The sequence below is a fragment of the Podarcis muralis genome, chromosome 10 (genome assembly GCF_964188315.1).
Source record: "Podarcis muralis chromosome 10, rPodMur119.hap1.1, whole genome shotgun sequence".
Lineage (NCBI taxonomy): Eukaryota > Metazoa > Chordata > Lepidosauria > Squamata > Lacertidae > Podarcis > Podarcis muralis.
The window spans coordinates 52,344,826-52,369,874 of record NC_135664.1 but is presented as its reverse complement, the minus strand read 5'-3'; the positions used below and the strand labels follow the sequence as shown (position 1 = coordinate 52,369,874).

General features: G+C 44.9%; 1 protein-coding gene across 6 annotated transcripts in view; it reads left to right on the top strand.

Moving 5' to 3' along the window:
- Positions 1–25,049, top strand: part of CHST11 (carbohydrate sulfotransferase 11) — a 204,387-nt gene extending 179,338 nt beyond the window's left edge. For 5 of the 6 annotated variants that reach the window (XM_077935025.1, XM_077935024.1, XM_077935027.1 and 2 more), the window contains one exon: positions 15,544–25,049. In XM_077935025.1, coding sequence (XP_077791151.1) covers positions 15,544–16,398 — 855 coding nt within the window. In that variant the 3' untranslated portion in view covers positions 16,399–25,049. Of the gene's footprint in view, positions 1–9,328; positions 9,549–15,543 lie in introns of those variants that run through there. The other variant, XM_028745487.2, reaches the window with a different exon arrangement.

Here is a 25,049-nt window from a genome sequence, read left to right as displayed (position 1 = left end):
AAGGCCATCAGCTGCCACTGGATGCTCCTGATAAATAATATGAGGTTTGAAACATGAGAGGTTTGGTCTCTATTCCCTTCCCCCCTTCACCTGCCTTAGTGGTGCCCTAGAGGATGTTTTCAAAGTTCCTAGAGTAGTGTCATCAAAAACCCTTTACAGAGGTCAATTCAGGCGGAATGAAGACCTGGCGGGGGTGGCATTGTGGTGGAAGGTTTGACTTCCTGATCCATCTGCATTCATTTGAACTTTAGAAGCTGGCCTATCAGGGTTTCCAATCATGTGGAGAGGCCCCTTTGCATTTGAAGATGTGTGAGCAAGATATGTGTGGCGATCACAAAGGGACGTTTCGCCGTCTACTGATCCCTGTGCCACCACTTTATTTCTTGCTGCCACCACCCAGGCCCTACCTGGTACAATATTGAGTCCAGTCAGGGTTAAATTGGAACATAAACTTCTATTTATTGCAGTTTAACAATCGTGTGGTTTCATAAACGGTATCGGTCAATTACAGTCATGGGGTGCCTATCCAGACCTATAGCTTCCACTACCTGCTCTGACTCACTAAACCACCTGTCAGATATTTACTTGTCTTCCTAGTTCCTAACTGTTCCTGACTCAGCTTATTTTGCTACACTAACTCACCTTACCCACAGACTCTATCCCCATTCACTCCCACTCCAACCAACCTCCCAACAAACTCCTCCTTTCACCCCTCCCAGAGCTGGTTTTATAGTCCCTCTGACTCCACCCCCCTGGGTCCTGATTGGGTAACCTGTTTAACTATTTCACCTCCAGCACTCTCATATGTTAACGTCACAATATGAGCGAACAGAAATGGATTGACACAGAGGCTTCTGCCCTCCCCTTACATAAGCCACAGATTTTCAGGGTCAGAATCTAGCTTTTGTTGCTGGTTCCTGGCAAGAGGGCACACTAAGGACTAGTAGCTTAAGCACATCTAGGGCGATTACCACCCACCACTGCTCTTATGAATAGCCACTGTGCTTATTTTTTGTACATTTGCACTTTACTTGAATTTAGACTGTTGGGACATAGAAAGCTGCCTTGTACTGAATCAAAGCATTGGTCCATGTCACTCATGATGGCCAACACAGACTGGCAGTGGCTCTCCAAGGTTTCTGAACATTCCCAGCCCTATCTGGAGATGTTGGGAGTTGTACCTGGGACTTTTCTCTCTCTGCATTCCCATGTATATATATACCTGCCAACTAGAACATTGCTTTTGTTTGCTTAATTACATAGCATGCCGCTACATTTCTTGTTTTTCTTTAGATAATTACAGATCTGCTGGTCATGATGGGGAGAGTGAAGAGCTAAGCCTCCCTCACAGAAGCACGGCCTTCTCAGCGGGAATCAGGCTCCCTAGCACCTGTAATCATTTAAAGAAAAAACAATATATGTGGCTATGTACTGCATATTAAGTGAATGTTTAGTCTGGCACTGCAGTGGAAGAAGTGGACTCTACAAAAGCCAATGCATTACTATGTTTGTTAGTATGAATGTTAAGAGGCAGAAGTTTCCATCCCACCCTGACACTGCCACAATCAGTGCTGTTTCTGTTGCACTACAGTTCAGCTTCTGCTAAAACCTACGTTATTGATCTTGCTATCTGCTGCGACCTGAACAAACTCAATCATGTAATTTATTACATAATTAATTTAAATGTATTTTAGTGAAAGGGAAACATCAAAAGTAGCGCTGAAAATAATGTAATGATTTATGTAATGTTTGCTGACTAAAAGAACCCCATATTTGCTTGTGTGATTTCCGTTCCTGACCTTGGGCAAACATGTGAATTGTGGCAAGTTCCCATTCTGCTCCCATTTCCAATGCAATTCTACAACATCCCTGTTTGTTAGCCTTTAACATACCACAAGACTTTTTTCTTGTTTTGCGCAGGAATTGCGACCACAAAACATTCATATTTAGCTGTCCTTGCTACAGCACCTGCACTTTTCCTTCTTTCCCCCTTTTCTCCCTGAGCCTTGTGGGGCATCTGGTCCAGATGGAGACTCTAAACAAACGACAGGGAACAAAACTGGTGACTTGCAGCTCGTAAAATGCAGTGGTAGCCGAAGGAAGGGTTAATACCAAATGGGAAGCAAGCGTCTCCTTTTTCCGTGCTTGAACTTGCCGTCTGCTGGCTGTCTTTCTGAATGTTCAGCTGAGCATGGCAGGGATTCTGTGCTCCCAGCAATGGGGCAATCTCGCCTGCCATTTCTCATGCCTCTCCGCCCATCTCCCCATGGCAGATCCAGGCAAGAAAAACACAAATGATTAAAAGCAAAGCAGGAGCAGATGTTCCGCATCAGGTTTAAAACAGGACTGCAGTAGCTACATTATCTTAATCCTCCAAGTAGGATATGCGCTCTGGGGCATGTTCCTATGATTTGTGTTTAACATTCTGGCCTTGCCGCTGTATACAAATGTTTGCTTCCTTTTTTTGCTTTTCGTCGGCTCAAAGCTCAGATGGAAGTCAAATGTTACTGAGTTCATGCTTCCCCTGGGGGATTGAAATAAGGAGGTTGAAATAAAACAAAAACAACGGATCACGTACTTTGAAATTAGTTTGCTGTGATGTAGATCTTTCTAACTTTTATTTTATTTTTATTTTTTTGAGAAGCAGCACACGGGGATTTTGATGTGGCCAAAAGCCAATCGCTTTGGTGAAGAAACAGCTATGATTAGGGGTAGCATGAATATTTCACAGGGGTGCGTGTCTCAAAATGCAACGCAGCCTGCCCCACGCAAGACTCGAATACAGTGGTTCCTATTTGATTTGGGTAACTGTTGTTCATCTCTCCCCCCCTTCCAATATTACCATACCCTATACTTTCTGCTCTTCCCCCAAACAATTTTTTGAAGCCTTTGGGTTTGTTCTGCAAGACCAATTATGATGGTGCAATTTGCTGGTATGTGACTGAATCCCACCAAAATATAGCAACTGTCTAGAAGCCGCCTTAATTTCCCCCTGTCTTTGCCTTAAAAAAAAATAGGGTGAAACTGGGGTACTGTTACACACATTAATGTGTGAAATCTGAAAATTGCCCCAGAGTTAGCACTACAGCTTTAGCCAAACACCTGCTGTCTGAATAGACCACAGTACCTGAATTTCAGCTCTGCTAGTTCTTAGGTTTCTCTGTTTTTGTTGTAAAGATTTAATTTTCCTGGAAAACTGATTTTAGCAAGGCTGCTATAGATTAGATGGCCATAACTAAAACCACATAAAGCAGGACATTTCAGTACAAAGTAATTCTAATGAGCTTTACAGAAAATGCTAAACCAGTTTCAGTTCAAAATAATGGTTTTGAATCTGAAATTTTGTTTTGTATAATGGAAAAAGGACATTTTAATTAAACAGACAAAGGACTGACAAAGGTGTTGCCTATAATATTTTTTTTTAAAATAGGAAAACCTTGAGGATGAAAATGAGCAACTGACTCTAATGAGAAGACATCCGACTATCAATTTCTCCCTTTCATGTCATTTGAAATATGACTTCCTGGTAGCTGAAGGCTCATACATTACCTATTACATGCACATGGTTTTCATTTTACATTTCAGTTTCCTATTATCATCATTGCTAGTTGAAGGGAGAAAATAAGCACCTTCCCCTGTGGAAAACAAAACCATGTCAAAAGAAGAAAGCGGGGGGGGGGGGGGTGAGGAGAGAGATGTAGAATGGAACCCTCTTCCAGATGTGTGTAAATTACATGTGAGCCGAATCTCCTAAGTAGTACCTTTCGGAGGTCATAATAATTGAAAAGCAGCACGGGGGAGGTTTTGACCCCAAGATGATCATTTCAGTTGCATGGAAAGAGCAGATGCAGATGCCACTCTTTCCAAGCAGAACACATTCTACACCACGTGATCAAGGACAGGAATAGATCTGTCAGGATTTAGCTGCAGGTGGGTACATTTCAAGGGAAAACTAGGGAGAAATGCCTTACAGGTAAGAGTGGCTTGACAATAGAGCCAATTGCCTAGAGGGGTCCTGGGCTCCCTGGAGGACTTCAAGCAGAGCTTTGACAGCCATCTCCTTGAGATGCTCCAGCTCTAGATTCCCTCCATTGGGCCCAGGTTGAACTACACCAGCTATGACAGAGGTAGGGAGTCTCTGGTCTGCAGGGTCCTTCCCACTGGATATGCATCCTTCTTGTCCTGTCCTGTCCACCTCCTGTGGCAATTCGACTTGAAAACAGCCTGTCATTGACCTAACTGCCGCATGGTTTGTGTGAGTGAGCAATCTTCAAGCCTAATTGCTGGGGACGGGGGGAGATGACTGGGTTTGTGGGTGAGTGTGATAATGAGTTTTGGTTGTCTGTGATCATGGATCCCATGAGGTTGATAAAACACTGACAAACCTAGCTTTCATCCCTCATTTTAGAAAAGAAGGTATGGCAGCAAAAACCTGAAATCAGGACAGAGCTCAATGTTGTGAGACCAGTGCTTTTTAAAAAATCAGTTGGGGATGAAGACTGCTGTACCATAAAAAGAGGTTTTGCATTGCTTTCATCTCCTGCCTCGTGTGTCTGGCTTCACAACTGAACTAGCGGGTGAGCATCCCAGCATGGTGCACACTGGTTAAAGCTTTCAGCGGTGGACTACTCTGCACAAGTACTCCCTTGCTCATTGCTCCACCTGGGGAAAGTTATTAAAGCACACTTTAGCTGGGTGCCTGAGACAGGATGAGTCTCAGTCCTACAGAAGCTGAGTATTTCATCCACCTTCCCCAGACTCTGAATCAGGCAGAAGCAGCAGTACACAAGGATGGTAGCTTGAACCAGCATCCACTTTGCCAGTATGGTCATCTGTCAGTTTGTTTGTGAAACTAGGAAGCACCCATTATGAAACCTTTGCTCTGTCAATCTTTTTTAAATTTTACCTCTGCCTTCCCTCTAAGCCTTTGAGGGAAGTCAAACATAAAATTAGAGATGGTTCTGGAGAAAGGAGAAGGCAGTTATGCTAGATAAATGGTTAATGCATTCAGAATTGTTTCAGAGATTGCACCTCTCTCAGCTGACATACAAACACACATGTACAGTGAAGATGGAAGAGGAGGAGGAGGAGGAGAAGGAGGAGGAGGAGGAGGAGGAGGAGGAGGAGGAGGAGGAGGATTAAGGCAGGAATCCTGCCACAGCCATCCCTGGGTGGGCTCGAACCACCAACCTTCTGATTAACAGTCAGAAGCACTGAGCCATTGTGCCACAGAAGAAGAAGCACAGTGTCCTGCCTTTCAAGAGATTAGTACATGTGATGCATCTTGCCCCCAGAGTCCTTACTATCTTGCCTTTTCTTACTCCCTTCCCATTGCCCTTATACCTCCCCCCCCCCCACCCTACTGATCTCCTTGATTCTTATGCTGCTTTGGCTGTGGGCCTTATAACTCAGACCTTAGTGCTAGAAGCCATTGTGAGCAGCAAGTTGGTATAACATTAGGCCTGTGGGCTGTATGTCATGGAGTTGACTGATTTGCCCTACAATTTAATCTCATAAGACTAGCAGACTGCTCCAAGGTTTGCATGTTGGGCAGGCAAAGAGGGGTGTTCTTGCTGGCAGATACCTGCCTGACAAAGGAGACATGTAGCTTCCTGGCTTTCCCTTTCTTGTTGGGGATCTTTTGTGTACCAGGTGGGACAGGAGATCTGACAAGTTTGCAGAAGCAACAAAAAGCGGAACTGGCATCTTCAAGCAGATCAACAGAGTGAAACAATTAGGGCCTGGCAAGTGTTCAGAACTGATGAAAGGGTTGTAATGCAAGGCAGGCAGCGACTGTCTGCAACTGGAAATAGACTAATGAGCAAATACAAAGGGGGGGGGGAGCTAACAAGAAGCTTCTTGAATAAAATCATCACTCGAAGGAGACTCTCTTTGAAGGTAGAAAGAGGACTTTCCTGCAGTTTCAAGAAAGAGGTCCACCAATGCCTTACAGCAAATTTTGATGTAGAGCTCTCCCTTCAAATTAGATTAGGCAAACCAGGGAGGTTTCCCAATAAGTAGGAGATCATGATGTCATTTCATTCCTGTTTTGAGCATTCATTCTCAGGTCCAGAGATCTAGTAGGACTCTGGCCTCAGGCTGCACCCCTTACCAGGCCATGCCTCTCTCCAGCTTAGCTTCATATTGTCCTTGAGTTTTTGACTTATCTGTAATGTGTCCTTGGACTCTGCTAATGCCACTTGCTAGTCTGGATGGAGGAAGCCGAATCGAGTTTATCGTCAGGGGTGGGGGAAGAATAGATACCACAATGTGTGGGTTCAATGTACTCTACTGTACATTAAGAGTCACGTCCATTGCTCCACCCACTTTTGCCTCTTACTCAACCCTCAATTGGCTTGCAGCTCCTAGAAGTTTGCCTGTTAGGCCTTCAGAGTAACAAAGATTTCTCAACTGTGACACAGAAAATCAGGGAAGCCAAATATGATTTGCATGACCATTGTTTTAACTTGGGTGGTGATGTAGTGAAGCCACTGCAAGTTGACGTTTATAGCACAGAGACTGATCATAGCTCATACTCCAGTTGTGTTGAGGGTGCAAGTGCAAGAAGCACCAAAATGTAGGTTCAGCCTAGTGGTGATGATTACTGTGCCATCTTGACCTTTGTTGGAGGTGGGTAACAAGCATTTCCAGGACTGGTTGCCATCATTAAAAACGAAAAGTAACCTAGTGATGACTTTACCCCATAACTATCCCATAAAAATAGCCTTGTGAACTGCCCCTGATGCCTCAACCATGCATATGTTTTCAGATTCATGCATCACCTTGATTTAGGGGCTTGCAAGTCACTTCAGAACTGTAGCCTTTGATGACTTTGAGGATAACATTGGTTGTCGTTTTAACAAACGAAAGCAATAAGCCTCTGCGCATTCATCTCAACTGCCTGGACCTTGTTATTGGTGTCGCTTTGTGGGGGCTTGCTGCAAATGTGCTGAGCGGTGGCAGTGGGCCATAACTTCTGCAGATGCTCTGGTTTTCTGAAGATTGGTCTCTGATGCTTACAAAAATGTTTATTGAGCACACTGATGCAATCTGCTCATTCATAGCATAATACATTAGCCTTATTGCAATGCTGTTTTAGCCTAAAAGGATTTGCTGGCAAGCCATATTGTAATTAAATTTTAACGTAGCTACTAGTGTTTAATGTGGTTGGGTGTTAGTGAGGGTCTCTAGATATATCTGTAGGGAGGTGCAAAAAGCAAGATGCTGCTGTATGGCTCCCAATTTTCTGCCATTAAGCCTATGAATAAAGGGTATCCTAGGTCAATTACCTCCCATGCACATTAGTGAGTGGCAGTTACAAATGGGAATAGAAGAGTCTTGCTCTTCCAAGATCAAGGTTAAATGAAACCTCAGCATGAGCGAAGAACAAGTTCTCAGAGGGCAGCTGTAAATAAATTAGATTCCAGCAGCTGCATGGAAATTGCACAGGATTCTATTTGAAATCGAATTAAAAATACAGGCAACAAAATGCAGCATAACAATACAACAAGATTACTAATTAAGCTGGAAAGGAAACTCACTGATTGTAGCCCACGGGTAAGTTTGCAAGACAATTAGAGTAAAATAAGCTAAGTCTAGGATGACTAACCTGTGGCCCTCCAGGTGTTGTTTAGACTCTAGAAGATCCCATCATCCCTGACCTTTGCTCATGCTGGCTGGGGTGATGGGAGCGAGAGAAGCTGGTGCACATTCCCTTATCTGGCTTCTGATTTTTTAAAGAGATTTGACTGCTGCATCTGTTCCTTTGGGGAATTCCTAGACCAGTACTGGATGGCCTCATGGACAATTGGTGCAGGTGTTGAAACCCTTCAGACTATGAGAAGGAGCCTCATGAGCATGGAGAGTTTCTACAGAAAACCACCTCCCAAGCACACAAACTAAATTTCTTTGCAAATGTGGGGGAAACTGGGTGAATAGTGAAAGGTTTCTTGCATCACAAAACATGTCCAACTGTTTAAAACACTCATTTTTAATGAAAAATATTGTTAGAGAACCACACAGAGAGAAAGAAAAGTCCTACAAATAACTTTTGCTATGGTCTTTTGTGAGCTAACACAGTTAATAGGCTATATATTGCAATTGACATCCAAAGTCCATGATGTCCTCCAACACTGTGGGAAATATAACTAGATATTCTTTTTCAATTTTGAGAGGCATTTGTAAATGTCAAGAGACTTTAAAAAAACAACAGCTTCCTATACATCTACTTAATAAATGGGGCTGAGTTGGGTGATTAATTAGGCATCCTGCCTTCTGTGAGTCACATGAAGAAATTGTTGCTAAGTTGATCTTCATAAAGAAGAGATTATAAAATAGTGTGGTGTTGTTGTTTTGCAGCCAGCCAACATGTACCAATGCAAGCATGCAAACTTTGGACTTCCAGTGTACATTTACATAGGAAGAAATGAAAAGATTGAATTTAGAGTCACTATCAAAATTCCGCCCAGGCAAAAATTCAAAGTGAATGTGGGGGTGGGCGTCCCCCAGCCCCCAGACAAAACATCTGAGGAATTTTGATGGATAAAGGCTGTTCATCAGGCTAGCAATGGTTTTAAAAGGGAGTCGGATAATACATTCATAGCTGAAGTGGAATACATTCTGCGCCACTTCTCCTCAGCCCCAACTTCACCATTTTTGTCTGAAGAAGTTGAGAAGTTTATTTTTTAAATAGATTGATTCACCTAGGCCAAAGTCCTTCACATACACAGAGCTCTTTCAGAACTGTTGTTGCTTAAGTTTAGTTTTTGTTTTTATTCTCAATTTTTAAAATTGCATTGTATGCGTTGTAGGTGCTTCAAGCTTATTAAACCACCTTTGTGTGTCTTTCGGCAAACATCCATTTTGCTGCTTGCCATGCGCTGAAAAATATGCCAAAGCTGGGTTGAAGCAAGTCTTGGTGGTGTGAGAGCAATGTCTTCTCCCCACTCCCCAGAATGCATTTCAGGGTGTTTTCAGGGCCCATCCTATTCCTGGAGTTGTAATCCGTTTTAACTTTTTAATTCTAAATTGTTGTAACGTGCCCTGGGACCTGCTGGTAAAGGGTGAGTAATAAATGTCACGATGGTGGCAGCGCTGATGATTTCAGCAGTCCCAAATTGACATTGGCTTGTAGAAACCAGACACATGAACAGGCACGTCCTGATTTAGGTCACCCACAGCATGGCCCCTGGCAAGAATATGTGTTTACTTGCTTGCTGTTCACTATTGCTTCTTGAGTCAATGAGCCTGAATCCCACCGCTACCTATTTTAAGAAATGACATTGACAAACTGGAGCGTATTCAGAGAAGGGCAACCAGGCTTGTGGGGCGTCTGGTAAAAAAGTCCTATGAGAAGCAGTTAAAAGAGCTGGGTAGTTTTGCCAAGAAGTGAATATTAAGGTGAGACATGATAGCTGTCTTTAAATATTTGAAGAGCTGTCACACTGAAGATGGAGCAACTTGTTCCCTGTTGCTCCAGATGGCAGGATAAGAACCAATGGGTGGAAATTGCAGGGAAGCGAGTTTCAGCTGAACGTTTCATCTCAATGGTAAGAGCTGCTTGGCAGTAGACAAGGAGCTGGTAGGCTTTTCTTCACTTAAGGTTATTTAAGAAGAGACTCAAAGCTGTCTGCATCAGGGATGTTGTAGCTGCATCCTATGCTGTAGATCCTGCAGGGGGTGGGGTGGGGAAGAGACTGTAGATGGCCTCCAACGCTTTTCTTAACTCTAAGGTAGCACCCACATGATAGATTTAAAGCACATAGCTTCCCTCAAAGAATCCTGGGAGCTGTCATTTGTGAAGGATGCTGGGAAGTGTTGCTCTGTGAGTGGTAAACCACAATGCCTGGGATTATTTGAGGGAAGTCATGTGACTTAAATGTGCTGTAAATGTAACATGAATAGGACCCATTTTAGATAACCCCCCACCAGGTCCTTTCCAACACTGATTCTGTGAATATAGAGTATCAAGAGATTTAAGGGAAAAACCCACATTCTCCTTTTCATATTTGTAAACCACTCACTCAGTAGAAAACCTCTAAGCGGTTTACCTATTGACTGCTGAGCAATTTTTACATATTCTGATATCTGTATTCAGTTATCTCCTGGCAAATAACATTTTGCTTCTCTTAAAGCGGCATCTGAGTTGCATTCAACATATGCAGCCAATAATTTAAAAATAAGAGCTACATTAAATTTAATGTTTTGCTATTTTTTTCCCTGAATGAAAGCATGTCATTAGGGCTGGGAGGAGAACTCTGTGATTATAAGTTTATTGACTTAGAGATTGGAAATGTTATTAGTTTCAAGTTCCACTACAGATGGTAGAGATAACAGGGCATATTTTCCACATGACTGGCAATTTTTAGTGGTCACTATCAACATCTGGTATAGGAATGCTTCCTCTATTATATGATCTTTAGTCATTCCAGATATTTCAGTTTGTCACAGACAAAGTGTCCTTTGTATCTTCCTCTCATGGTAATTCATACAGATTTTGGAATATTCACATGTTTATGATAGCCTTCCAACCGTCCTGCAGATTAATCCTGTTCATCTCGTATCCCTGCCTAAAACATACACATATTGCATTAAGTTGAACTGTGCAACTTTCCCTTCAGCCAGAATCTTTCCCTTTCTTCACTTGGTCTAGAAGAAACTCTCACGCGAACCTGTGTTAGGAACCTTGCTAGAGAGCTGAGTAAAATCCAGTTAACAGCCTGGTCTCATCTACAGAGTTGCAAGTTCAGATAGCTAAAAGCTTGCAGAGGTATGTTCCTGACAATCCACCATTATGGAAGTTTCTTCCTCTGAGGACTTCCAATAATTGCAAAGTGTCCTAAAATTGCTTTAGCCATCAGTTTATTGGTGGATACCATTTAGCAGTGTTTGAAGATGCTGACAATTTACAGCTAATGCAATAAAACTCATTGACTAGTTAATCAATTAATATGTGACAGAATGTTATGTGTTTGCTCATTTTGTGCGGGGGAGGGGTGGAAGGCCGATGAAAGGAGGACCAGGACAGAGGGAAGGCAGGAGAAACTGTAGCTGCCCTGTCTTTTGAGGCCTAAGGGGATTGAGGGCTAAGGCATTCAAGGTTGCAGCCTGTAAGCCTGTTACCGTATTTTTCGCACCATAGGACGCACTTTTTCCCTCCTAAAAAGCAAGGGAAAATGTGTGTGCGTCCTATGGAGCGAATGCAGGCTTTCGCTGAAGCCTGGAGAGTGAGAGGGGTCGGTGCGCACCGACCCCTCTCGCTCTCCAGGCTTCAGGAAGCTATCCGCTAGCCGTGGGAGACCCAGCTCTCCCACGGCTAGCAGACCGCTGCGCTAATCCAGAAGCTTGGGGCGTGCGGAGCACAGTGCGCCCCAAGCTTCTGGGTGCCGGCAAGGTCTCGCTAGCCCTGGGAGAGCCCCGCGACGTTGCGTGGCTCTCCCAGGGCTAGCGAAGCGCCGCGCTAATCCCGAAGCTTGGGGCGCGCGGAGCTCAGCGCGCCCCAAGCTTCTGGGTGCCGGCAAGGTCTCGCTAGCCCTGGGAGAGCCCCGCGACGTTGCGTGGCTCTCCCAGGGCTAGCGAAGCGCCGCGCTAATCCCGAAGCTTGGGGCGCGCGGAGCTCAGCGCGCCCCAAGCTTCTGGGTGCCGGCAAGGTCTCGCTAGCCCTGGGAGAGCCCCGCGACGTTGCGTGGCTCTCCCAGGGCTAGCGAAGCGCCGCGCTAATCCCGAAGCTTGGGGCTTCGGGATTAGCGCTCCGCTCAGCCTGCTTCCCGGAGCGCCGGGCGCCCTGAAAGCAGAGCTGCAGGCGCTTCGGGAACACATCCGCAGCATGGGGAGCCTTGCAGGAATTCCCCACAGGGCTCCCCACGCTGCGGATAGCAGCCTGCTGCCTGGCGGGTGGGGCGCCCTGAAGCAGAGCGCCCCTCGCGCCAGGCAGACATCCGCAGAGTGGGGAGGCTTGCAGGAGTTCCCGACAAGGCTCCCCACGCTGCGGATAGCAGCCTGCTGCCTGGCGGGTGGGGCGCCCTGAAGCAGAGCGCCCCTCGCGCCAGGCAGACATCCGCAGAGTGGGGAGGCTTGCAGGAGTTCCCGACAAGGCTCCCCACGCTGCGGATAGCAGCCTGCTGCCTGGAGGGTGGGGCGCCCTGAAGCAGAGCGCCCCTCGCGCCAGGCAGACATCCGCAGAGTGAGGAGGCTTGCAGGAGTTCCCGACAAGGCTCCCCACGCTGCGGATAGCAGCCTGCTGCCTGGCGGGTGGGGCGCCCTGAAGCAGAGCGCCCCTCGCGCCAGGCAGACATCCGCAGAGTGGGGAGGCTTGCAGGAGTTCCCGACAAGGCTCCCCACGCTGCGGATAGCAGCCTGCTGCCTGGCGGGTGGGGTGCCCTGAAGCAGAGCGCCCCTCGCGCCAGGCAGACATCCGCAGAGTGGGGAGGCTTGCAGGAGTTCCCGACAAGGCTCCCCACGCTGCGGATAGCAGCCTGCTGCCTGGCGGGTGGGGCGCCCTGAAGCAGAGCTCCCCGCCCGCCGGACAGACATCGGCCAGCCCCACAAGCTTGGGGGACAGCAGGGAGGCGCAGCGCCACTATCCCGCTGTTCCTCGACCTGGTTCGGTTTCCCTGACCTGCTTTTGGGGGGGAAATAAAGGGGAAATTTTTTTCCTTTATTTCCCCCCAAAAAAACTAGGTGCGTCCTATGGTCCGGTGCGTCCAATCGTGCGAAAAATACGGTAGTTGGCTAGGCATCTGAACCAATCTTGGGGAGGAGAGCATTTTCATTCACAAGGTTCAGTGATACGAGTAAACTTAGTTTCTATTGCAATTCAAGTTAATTCAGGAGACTGGCATGGATTTAGACGCTGCATGAAGAAAAAGGTGTAGCATCCTTGGTGGCTGAGGTGCAGCCCTTGATGACTGTGTTTAAAGGCTTCACACAGAATGGGCTCGATTTCTGACCTAAAATTATTCAGATGGCTTGTTGAATGTTCAGAGGGAGAGATTACCTGCCCAGAGGGAATAGTGTGTAGCCAGTCCAGAGTGTTTATATCCAGCTATTGGATCTTTGGATGAAGGATAGTATACTACTACTACTGCTACTACTAATCATCATTGTCATCATCATCATCATCATCATCATCATCATCATCATCATCATCATATTTCTCTTAATCTGCACTATGCCTTATATTGATTATCTGTCTTGGAGATAAATATGGATAAATTATATGACGGGTAGGCAACATGGCCCCTTCCAGATATTGTTGGACTACAGCTCCCATCATCCCTGGCAATGGACCATACTAGCTGGGGCTGATGGGTCTTGTAGTCCAACAACAGCTGGAAAGCACCACATTAGCTACCCTGCTTTAAGCTTTCTCTCTCGCCCCACCAGCACTTCAATTATGCTGTGATGTCTTGCTACCTCCCTCCCACTGTCAGCCTGCTTGCCCCTGAGCTGAGGATAAGAACAAATGACTCATCTGTCTTTGTCTTAGAGCAGCTCCACACTTTCAATCCCCCCCCCCCACAAGGGTGTATCTTAGTCTAGGAATAAAAATACTCAGAACACCACTAATCATAGCTTTCTAACAATGGCTCCAGGATTGATGGGGAGGGATCCTCACGAGAAGATCATGAGACTTGGTGGACTTACCCTGTGGTGGGTTGCAGGCTCTAGTGAACAGCGGAAGGATGTTCCATTGAGTAGTTTCCCACAATGCCCTGGAGCATTCCTGATTTAGTGTTGCTCCAGGGCATTGTTAAAATTTTAAATGGTGGCTCCAAGCCATGTGAAGCTCATTGGCCCATGAGAAAAGAGGTCTTCAGGGTAGGGTAGGGTAGTAGCCCCCCCCCATCACAACTGCCCAGCCAGGTACTAGTGCCAAGGCAGGCCAGGTAGAGTGGGAAAGAGTACAAACAGGCAGTAGGCTGTGATTCTCCTCTCTCACCAGCCCTTGGTAGAGCATAATTATTGGGTGCCTGATTCTCAAGGTTCCTTCAAGGCTATCAGTAGCTACTAGCTACAATGGCTATGTTGTACCTCCACTGTCAGAGGCATTAGTATATCTGAATACCAGTCGCTGGGAATCACAGGTGGGCAGGATGCTGTTGCACTTGTGTCCTGTTTTGGGGCTTCCCACGGGCATCTGGTTGGCCACTGTGTGAACAGGACACTGGACCAGATGGACACTGGACCAGCAGGTTCCTCTTACATTCAAATGTCCTGGTTTGAGCCCTGCAGCTCATAATTCTCCCCGTTCTTTGAAAGCGGATGACTCTTTGCATTCCTGAATCCTTAATAAATGTATAGCCACAACAAAGGACGTCACTGCAAGGAAGCATTCTTTTGAGTGCTGTACAACAAAAAATACCTGTTAAAAGTCTGCCTGCCCTTGACCTCTTATTGATTTGGTTGGCAATAAGAGGCCAGCATCAATAGCAAAGAAAGAAAGAAAGCTTCAAGAAAGCACTTTTGACTGCCTGTCCTCCTCTGAGAATAGCCGAGGTGTCCACACATTTTATTTCACTTGCCAAGGTCACAGCCAATGAGGAAGCCAAGACAATTAATCCTAGAGTGAGACAGACATCAGCAGCAAGAGTACATACTGTGTTCATTTTCGAAGGCTTTTTGAAACTCTCGGCCTCCTGCTGCGTCTCAGCAGCAAAGGTCAGCCTGAGTTCTGCTCTTCCGTAGAAATGAGTTTGACTGCAGGAGCAGAAAGAACTTCATTTTCTATATATAACTACGAGAGTTAAGATGTTTCAGACAAAGTACACTGAAAATACATTTGGTATTAGGATATACGTGTATTGTTCTTCAATGCTTGAGTGGAATGGAAACCTTGTAAAGTATGTCTGCTTGCATCCAAATTCTTCAGCCTTGGTGATTCTGTGCGACTGACCACTGTCCCTGCAGATCATGCCTATGATAATAGCCAAGATTATGATAGCTAGGGATGGGACCTCCAGATTCTGAGGCATCAGGGGTTGGCTGCCTTCTTCATTACTATTTTGTGAGCATCCAGCTGGTCACTGTTGGAATGTTGGACAGGATGACTTTTAATCTTACCCAGGAAGGCAATTCTTATATGCAGGATGTTTTAGCCCAGGGTTGGTCCCTTGCCAGACCACAGTACTAACAAAGACCAGCAAAGGCTCTGCAGCCTTGTGTTGTTGCTGTGTTGTTAATACATCAGAGGAATTTGTGTATAGAAGTAGGTTTTGGATTTCTGCCCAAGATGGCAGCAAAAACCGGATCACCTGTGGGGAAGGAAAGAAAGATGAGGGGGCTCGGCTGCAGCCGGATTAAATAGCTGAGGCCCCGCCCCTGGCGCCAGGCAATTGGCTGGCCCAGGGGTGGGATTCCCTAACTATCACGGGGCTGGAGTCAGCCCCGCGTGGGGGGGGGGGCGTGAAGCCCGCAACCCCACCTCCTTTGTCGAGGACGGAAGTGGCTTTGTGTATAGAAGTAGGTTTTGGATTTCTGCCCAAGATGGCAGCAAATGTTTGCAAACTGTACTGAGTTATCCACTTTTGTTCTTTCTTTACGCAGTTGGAATTATCCAGCACGGCCATCCTTCATCAGATCCGGAGGGATCAAGTCACGGATACATGCCGAGCCAACAGCATGTCTAGCAGGAAACGCCGTGTGCTGACACCCAACGACCTCAAGCATTTGGTGGTTGACGAGGATCATGAGTTGATCTACTGCTACGTCCCCAAAGTGGCCTGCACCAATTGGAAGAGAGTCATGATGGTTTTGAACGGGAGGGGCAAATACAGCGACCCGATGGAGATACCAGCTAACGAAGCCCATGTCTCGTCAAACTTGAAGACACTCAACCAATACAGCATCCCAGAGATCAACCACCGCTTGAAAAACTACATGAAGTTCCTGTTTGTCCGCGAGCCTTTCGAGAGACTGGTGTCAGCCTACAGAAACAAATTCACCCAGAAGTACAACACCTCCTTTCATAAGAGATATGGAACCAAAATTGTCAAGCGCCAAAGGAAAAATGCGACCCAGGAAGCCCTACATAAAGGCGATGATGTGAAATTTGAGGAGTTTGTGGCTTATCTCATAGACCCTCACACCCAAAGAGAAGAGCCGTTCAATGAACACTGGCAGACTGTATACTCTCTGTGCCATCCCTGCCACATCCATTATGATCTCATAGGGAAATACGAGACACTCGAAGAGGATTCCAACTACATTCTTCAACTTGCAGGAGTAGGAAACTATCTCAAGTTCCCCACCTATGCAAAGTCTACAAGAACTACTGACGAAATGACTACAGAGTTCTTCCAGAACATCAGTTCAGAGCACCAAACACAGCTGTATGAAGTCTACAAACTTGATTTTTTAATGTTCAATTACTCAATGCCAAGCTACCTGAAATTGGAATGAGGTGGAGAGCCAGAGAAAAGGGAGAAAAAGAGGGGGAAAGAATATGAAACCTGTTTTATTTAAGATTTTTATTTGTCACAATTACATATGAAGAATGGGTTATTTTGTAAGTTAATATTTTCTTCTTTTTTTGAATGATGCTGCGAGCAGCATAGTTGGAAATCTATTATTTAAATTGTCGGTAAGAAGGGACAGCTCTGTTTGCAGGGTAAGAAAACTGCGGCGGCTGTAGCTCTAGATGTGACTAGTAACTGCGACACTGTTTGGTGCGGGGCGCGTGGGGGGGTATTATTTGTGTCCTGATGAATTCTTTTCCTTTTGCATTCTTCATAAATCTCAGCCTTTTATGTTATTTATGCTTATTTAAGAACACAATAGATTCCTTGTTAGGAGCCAAGATGCAACACTGTGTGGACAAAGAAAATGTTTCCTGTGCATTCCTTGCAGGAGTTTGTCTCTCTGTCCCTAATGTCATTACTGAATGTTCCACTAGTGAAGAATGTGTGCAAATAATTGGAAACATTGGAACAGGAATGGGTTTAAGGGGCTCAGGGGGACCCTCCCTTGAAATATATATGTCAAAACCTCGTGGTTCTCTGATCTGTAAGACACACTTTTCTGCCAATGATCACACACAGATGAAGGCCCAACGTTTGTCCACAGGGACACAAGGTCAGTGAGGCTTTCACCTTCGAGAATGTATTAAAACATCACACATGTGCACTTCCAAAATGAAGGGGAAGGGGAAGGAGGAAAAATAGACTGCCTTACTCAGTCTCTCCACCCTTAAAAGGGCCAGTCCAATATTAAGCCAGACACTTCAACCACCTCCCAACCTCCCATTAAAGAAAACTGCAATGAAATGAGCGATGCACACAATGAGTCTGATGGAAAAACCAAGTCCTTCGGAGATGGTATGACAGCTGATTGGCAACCACAATGTCTACTTTGACCCCCACAGTGCTCAGATTTTGTTCTTTCTGCAGGGACCCCCTTGCATGTACAATACTCCTTGCGACACCATTGTCCTTTCTCATCTCCCTGTATCTTGGGCCCAGTGTCCTCCCTGGCTTCCTGCAAAGTTGGCTCAACCCAGCCTTCAGAGAAGGCACCAGCAAAATGATTGGGAAGGAGTGTGAATATGCTGCATACACCCTACCCCTAATGCCACGTTCCACCCATGACATGTGCTCCAAAACAAAGAACATCCTGCAACTGAAGACATGATTGTTGGTTTCCCATAAGGCAGAGGCAAGGATAGATGTTGGGTGACTCCCATCAGCCCCTGCCAGAATGGCCAGTGGTCAGAGGTAATGGGAGTTGCAGTAGAACAACATCTAGCGGACTGCAGGTTTCTTATTCCTACTGTATCCTAATGAGTGAACCAGCACCACGTTCTGAACTATTGCAACATTTTTAGGTTCCCATTGCAAATATGAAATGACAGCAGGGACTCTCCTTTAGGGTGGATCCCTGTGCTCTAGAATACCTGCACAAAACCGAATACCCTACAAAGGAGCAATTTTATCAGAATATCATATATGATGCCGTGTGTGATAGCATCGGCCTTGAAAGGGACAGCTAGAGTTGCTTAAATATATATGTGTATACATGCATAATATTTAAAGTCTGTGACTGAAAGAAATGTGAATGTATCTTGTACAGAGCAAAATTTTCAAATCTCTACTTTGCCAGACATGATGTTAATATCATTTTTTACTTCATACTTGGCATTCCCTTGTTTGACATCAAGAAGGATAAGAGGTGATCCATCTGCATTGCCATGATAAATATTATTGGTAGTAATATTATTTAAGGATGCAGGGGCTAGTCAGCTGAATGGTTAGATGGACCAAACGATTTTAAATTGGTTAATTAAAAATATGTCCCCAGTTAATTGGGCTGCAGCTTTTAAAAACAATGTAGATTTTTATAAAAGTACTTACACAGACCGTAGGTAGCAAGCACCATCTTAGAAGAAGCATTTCTACAATCTCATATAGAAGCCTTCTAAGGTCGAGCCTGTGTGGTGGGTGCTTGTTATCACCTAAAGCAATTAAAGAATGTGTTTTTTCCTTGAGAACAATTTGAGAATTTTTCTTGAGAACAGATTGGAAAAACAATTAATTAATGTGTTTTTTCAGATCCCGTGATTTATGAAGATTAACTTAATTGGCTGACAGTCCTAATATTACTGTAACATGTAGCCCAACATGTTGAAAATGATTAGTGGATTTTGAGTTTCCAGCTTGTTTTCCGGAAAAAAATAAAGAGTAGAATCATAAAATCATAGAATTGTAGAGTTGGACACCGAGGGTCATTTAGTCAAAGCCCTAAATAGCCCTAGTTAAAGAATAGCGTTTCAAGTGCTCAGTTCTCTTCACATCTGTTATCTCAGTCAGTGCCGTGTGGTGAAATTTTTCCTAGGGGAAGAGTTAGGGCCAGAGGCACCAGCTTGCAAGGGCCATTGGGGAGGGCAGTCGACACATACACAAACATCATGCTCCCCCTCCCCAGGCCAGCAAAAGGGTTCCTGGGCTTTGGGAAGGTCTAATGTGCCAGGAACATTGAGGGGACTAGCTTAGTCCCCTGACCGCACACCACTGATCTCAGTAATTGTACAGCACTGTAAGAGAGGCTGTTACTTCAAGAGCCAACTTGTGGCACATTTGGTAAGCAGAGCCTGATCCAAAGACCTATTTTGTAGTGGCTGAGAGGTGTAGCACATGCTGGCACTTCAACTTAGCACCACGTCACCGAGGAGGATACCAGATATCACATGATTTGAGCGGGGCAGCCCATCATATGCCGAGTCTGGATGAAAGGGATGAGGGGCCTAAAGGTGAAGGAAATCATAATTGGGAAATTCTAATGCCCTCAAGCAAATGATCTAAAATTCAAGAAACGTGTGCAATTCAAGTATCATTGGAGAAAGACACTGTTCTGGTGATACTACTGTCACAGGGAATGTTTCCAAAGGCGTGATATGAAACTGCAGCTACAGAAGTCACAGGAGGTGGCTCCATTTCATTCGGTGAAGCTGGTTCACAGGTGCTGACTGGCACCTTGACTGAATCTCAGCAAAGAAGCTTGAGAAGAGAGCTGGAGAGTCTCTTTCAGTGCTGCACCCTGTCTCTGTCAGCTGACTTTGGCCTACTTCAGATTTTGCCACCCTCTGTTCCTCAACGTATTGCTTGACAGTGTCTGTGAGAGGACTGATACCAGTAAACTCCTTGCAAACTCAGGTTGTGTATAAACTATTCAATTAAAGCACATTCGACACACATTCTTTCCCTCAAATAACTCTGGGCACTGCAGTTTACCCCTCACAGAGTTACAATTCCCAGCATCCCTTAATGAACTACGGTGCCCAGAATGCTTTGCGGGAGAGAACGTGCTTTACATGCATAGTATGTGCAGAGGCACAATCAGCAGAATGGGGCAGCAGCGTCCTGGTGTTAAGGGTAGATTGTGCCATGCCTGTGCCAGGCTGCAGGGAGTTGGGGATTTGGGAGTGTTCCCTTATGTAAGCAGACAAACAAACTCACTCCTCTTTTCTGAATTATGCAGAAAACTTTACACAGCCAGATCAGAGATTCACCAGTCCTTTTCCTGATGTTTTATAGTTGCAGGCAGTAGGAATGGACAAATCCATCAATTTCCATTTCCCATTTTTCCTATCTTCCATTTGGTTCATCCTATTTTGACATATGTTTGTGAATTGTTGAATGAAAAAGCCTGCATGAAAATTCACAAAGTGTTCAAGTGCATTCTTCCTGATATATACATTTTTTTTGAATGCAGTTTTACTAGTATGTGCATTTTTTTGTAAGTGGTTTCCATCAGATGGAACACATTTTTGTATGTTATTTTCACTCATATGCATATTTTTGCATGGACTTTCCATAAGTTTTAGAGTCTTTTTCATATGCATTCTTTTGGATGGAGAATTGCCTCAAAATTGGAGAAGTATGAATTTCAAAGAAGAACTTAGGTTTGCTTTATGTGTCATTTTGGATGGTGCAGATTTGGGAGGTTTGCATTAAAGTGTGAACCAAATGAATTTCTCCCCTCACTCCTTGCAGGCAGTTAAAAACAAACCTATATAAACAGAAATTCAAAAATGAACTGGAGTGGAATACTCTCTTATCCAGTAGAAATTGTTCTGTGTGAGATGGCAAATTGTTATTTTTTTTAAAAAAAAATTAATTTTCAGATTTTGAAATTTACAAGCAATTGTCAAACAACCAAAACAAAAAGAGAATTCCATAAATTCCCATGGACTTCCCTCCTTCCCTTTGTGGGTCCTTACATTAACTTTTTTCTTCCTGCATCCTCTCTATTAATCCAGTTCCATTACAACCATAGTCCAATGTTAAACTACAAGTGTCTTTCCAGTCCTACTAATAATTTTAATTGTTTACAATGATTTTTAAAGTAAATTATATATTTTCACCATTCCTTACTGAAACTCTCATCAATTCAATCAGTGAGATGGCAGGTTGTGATACGATGAGTAGCATATTGCCTGGAAATTGTTTTAAACAGGCAATTATAGTTTATTCATTACAAATTAGCAGGGAGTAAGGCATGTATTCTGCCAGTGAACAGCACTGCAAAGTTTGCTTATGGTTAGTTTCTTTTTACTTATGGGATGCCCAACTGAGTCGGCAACAAGTGAACTATTTATGATGCAGTGCACTGTTTTTTATCTGTGGCGCTGTTTTGACAGAGATCAGGAAAATACACTATGGGAAGAATAAATTGAATTCTTTTCTTTACAGTTCTCATCTGTCTTGTTTGCGGTGAGCGGAAAAGAGAATAGGATTCCATTTTTGAGCAAGGAGGTGATGATCAAACGCTTTTCGCTTGTCAGTATTGCACTCTAGACTGTCACTACAGGGGGAGAAAAAATTAGATGGTTCAAATAAAAGGTTGGCTTTTGTTGTTCTCTAAACAAAGCTCTGTTATTTTGGGATTGGCAAAGTGTCCCCCTCAAAACAGACTTGTTTATAACTGTAACTTGCCTGAACCAGATCTTCCCAGATCTTAAAGGTTAGGGAGGAATTGACCCCCTAGGATGCTGAAATGTGTGTGTGTGTCAATTGCAGAGGTCTTTCCCATTTCAAATATAAAAGCATGGTTGAGTGGCTTTTTAGACCTTCACCCCTACTGTTTTCTCTGTTGTTGGTTTTAGTCTCAGGGTGTTGCTTTAGCTTGCTTTGTTTTTTTAAATGTACACCACCCAGAAAACCTATTGTTAATGGCCAATACAATAAAAGAAGAGAAAATGTGAGTAGATGCATAAATACAATGCTCAGGAGACAGGGTCTCTGCAAGATGGGAAAGAGCTTTAAAACAGGCCCTCTACATGTGACTGCTTAATGCAAACATGTCCCTCAGCGGAATGAGATTGCACCATGAAGTGGTTCTCCATCTGCCAAGGTATGTAGGGTTGCCAGATCTCCAGGGCCCCTCCATGTGGCAAGTGGAGGAGGACTTGAACCTCCTGGTTTGTGAGAGTGCCTTTCATAACAAAAAAAATTACTAAGAAGATTGTATTCTTATTTATAAAATTTGTATGCTGCCCAAAGAGCACAGGTTGGTTCACAACATAAAAATATAAAAAGAGAACACAAAATACTTAATAAAACAAAAATGCATTTTGGAACCTTCAGCTTGGCCACAAATTATAGCATAGATAATCGAGGGTGGGCCTGCTCTCCTCCTTTCCCAATTAACCTTCATTACCAGGGCCCGTCCAATGATATCGCTGGAGGCCATCCCTAGGTGTCAGGTTTTGGCCCTGAAAGTTCAAGGTCTGGGATGCTCCTGATCTGGCAAGTGTGTGTGTGTGTGTGTGTGTGTGTGTGTGTAGTCTGTTGTGAGTCACAGAAGGTTCATAGCAAAGGTCTCTCACAGATCCCGCTGTGTCCCCCTCCGCAACTTTTCTTCCCCCTACCAATAGTTCAACTGTTATTTGTTTTAGTTTCTTAAAAAAAAAAATCCAGAACGATGAACTTATTTCTCTTGTTCATCTTCAAAAAGATAGGTTGTGGGTGTTTTTACACAGCGTGTTCATGATGTCTTCCCATTTTCCTTTGCTTGTGTGCGTTTCCTTCAAAGGCGGTGAATTTTCATGTTGGCTTTGTGTCCCCAAACTGCAGGATAGACACTGGTGGAGGAAGAGGGGGGGGGTGGAAGCACACTGTCCCCGGCACTACAATCCTGGTGGGGTGCCGTCGTGGTTGCCCCCACCTTGTGCTGGGTGCCACACCCCTGCAGGTGGAGCACCATGCCCCCAGGACACGCCCCATGCCCCAGCGGGTGGCGCGCCATGCCCCCAGAACTTGCGCCATACCCCTGGGACGTGCGCCAGCCACGCCCCCGCCTGCTCTCCCTCCCCGGTGCCAGAGCATGAAGCTCCGCCACTGAGGATAGAGCCCTCTAGATGGGAGCAAGGTCTTCATATGGATGGACATGAGGCCTGGGACACCAGGAGTAATCCATCATTGCTCTTTGATGAAATCCTATCACGTTCTGAGTGAGTCCTAGTGACCCAAAAGGAAAGGGACTGCCTTCTCACATTCTTTAGCACCTGCTTTCCCTCATTCAGAGTCCCTTGCACAGCAAGTGCAACTCTGTGTAGGAAATCACTCACCAAACAAATGGTTGCAATGGGCTAAAGCAGGAGTGGGGAGACCTTCAGATGATGTTGAACCACAACTTCCGTCCTCCTCCTTGACCATTGGCTATGCTGGTTGGCAGCTAATAGAGTCTATCTTGTAGAGGACCACAAGATCCCCAACGCTGGAATAAGTAGAATGGGGGGCTCAGGTTCGGAGATGTGCAGTGCAATCTTATGCATATTCAGAGAGAAATTGAGTTCAGTGTGTACAGGATGGCAGCCTTGGGTACCAAACTGTAGATAGTTAAACCCAGTAGATATGTATTCTCCCTGTTATCTCTCTTTCATTTGTTTATTGCCGTCATTAACATGCTGAAATATGTCTCCCTTGGGTGATGGTCTCCCGTAGGACAGTTACATTGCAAGGAAAGTGGTGGACATAATCCAGGCAAACAAAGCTTTACAGAGCAGAGGGCTTCTCTCCCATCAGCCGCAGCAGTTTCTGGAGGTGGCAGGTGGACTCTCCAGGCTTGGCACCAGCACATGGCATTGTTAGGTAACTGCTTGGGCCACAGCAGGTGGAAGAGCCCACCATAGATGGCTGTGCTGGGCACCAGATGAATTGAGTCTGGGAACCACCATTGTAATTTCCCACAATGACCCTGAGAGATCATCAATTCAAGGCTTTGTGAGTTATTAAAGTAGTGAGGGCTGGGGTGCCACCATTTTAATTTCCCACAATGCCTCAAACTGGCAGTGTGTTGGGAGCCTTGTGGGAAATTACACTGGCAACACATCAGCCAGCACTAGTTAGAGCATTGTTAGCTGCCACTACTTCCAAGCATGTTTACTAAGCAGCTCATTGGCATAGGCATTGTACATTTTGCCAAGGTTCTCATCAAAATGGCAGCCATCCCTGCCTATCCCTTTCTGGCCGCCATCTTGCTTAACTGACTGCATTCTGCTTCTTACGTTTGCCTACAGCATCATGGAACATGGGGTAGAGGGCAGAGATAACATTAGGAAGTGACATCATTACTTTTAAAGTTCTATGACCCTTTGCATCTTGGGAACTGTTGCCCATTCCTGTGCTGTTTCCCCCCCTTTAACTGCCTCTATCAGACTGCCCCATTTTGCCACAAAACATATTTATATCTCTGCCCCCACCCCTTCAGCAAAACAAAACAAAATGGGAAGTTATTTCCATTAGTACACACTCTCATATTTAAATCCCTTTGCATTTCAGCATATTACTAAAAATGTGTTCAAATGTGTTAGCATTTCTCTAGAGCCAACCCTACCATTAGGTAGAGGAGGCAACTGCTTCAGACAGCAAATGTTAAGAGGCAGGGAGTGCCAGCAAAGCCTTGGAAGTCAGATCTGTGTGGCCTGGCTGCTCAGCCTGCCCTTCACCCCCCAAGCTACCTGCTGGCTGCCCTCAGATTCTGGTGGAGGCAGCCAGTGTGATCAGCTTCCATCTGTGGACATCTGGGAGGAAAATGCATCTTGTTTTTCACCTCATCTCAGACTGCAAACTGTCTGAGCCTTGCATTTCTGCGTAATATTTTCGAAGGATTTAACCAAATGTTATCTACTGCAACTGGCATGTAAGGTGATGCACAGACCAAGAGCTTTTGAAGCTAATTGACCCCTCTGAAGGTTAACTATAGAAAGCTGCACTATTTTCAGGTACAAAAGGGAATGTCCTTAATATTACTCTTGTTACAGAGAGTGTTATTTTCTTACATGCATGAACAAGACAAAATGTGTACATATAATTTAACATCTATGTGGGGGTTTGACTTCTTTTTCTTTTTTTTACCTATTTGTATGCAGTAGAAGGCTTGTTGTAGGAAAAGCATATCTGAATATACTGATAATAAAAAAAGAAACTAAGTTATACATTGCCAACACAAATGTTAACTGCTTATGAATTGTTCCTTTACACAACACACACACACACACAAAGCCATTCAAGCCTGATTATTTTTCTAAGTAACTTCAATTAAATTGAAGAAAATAA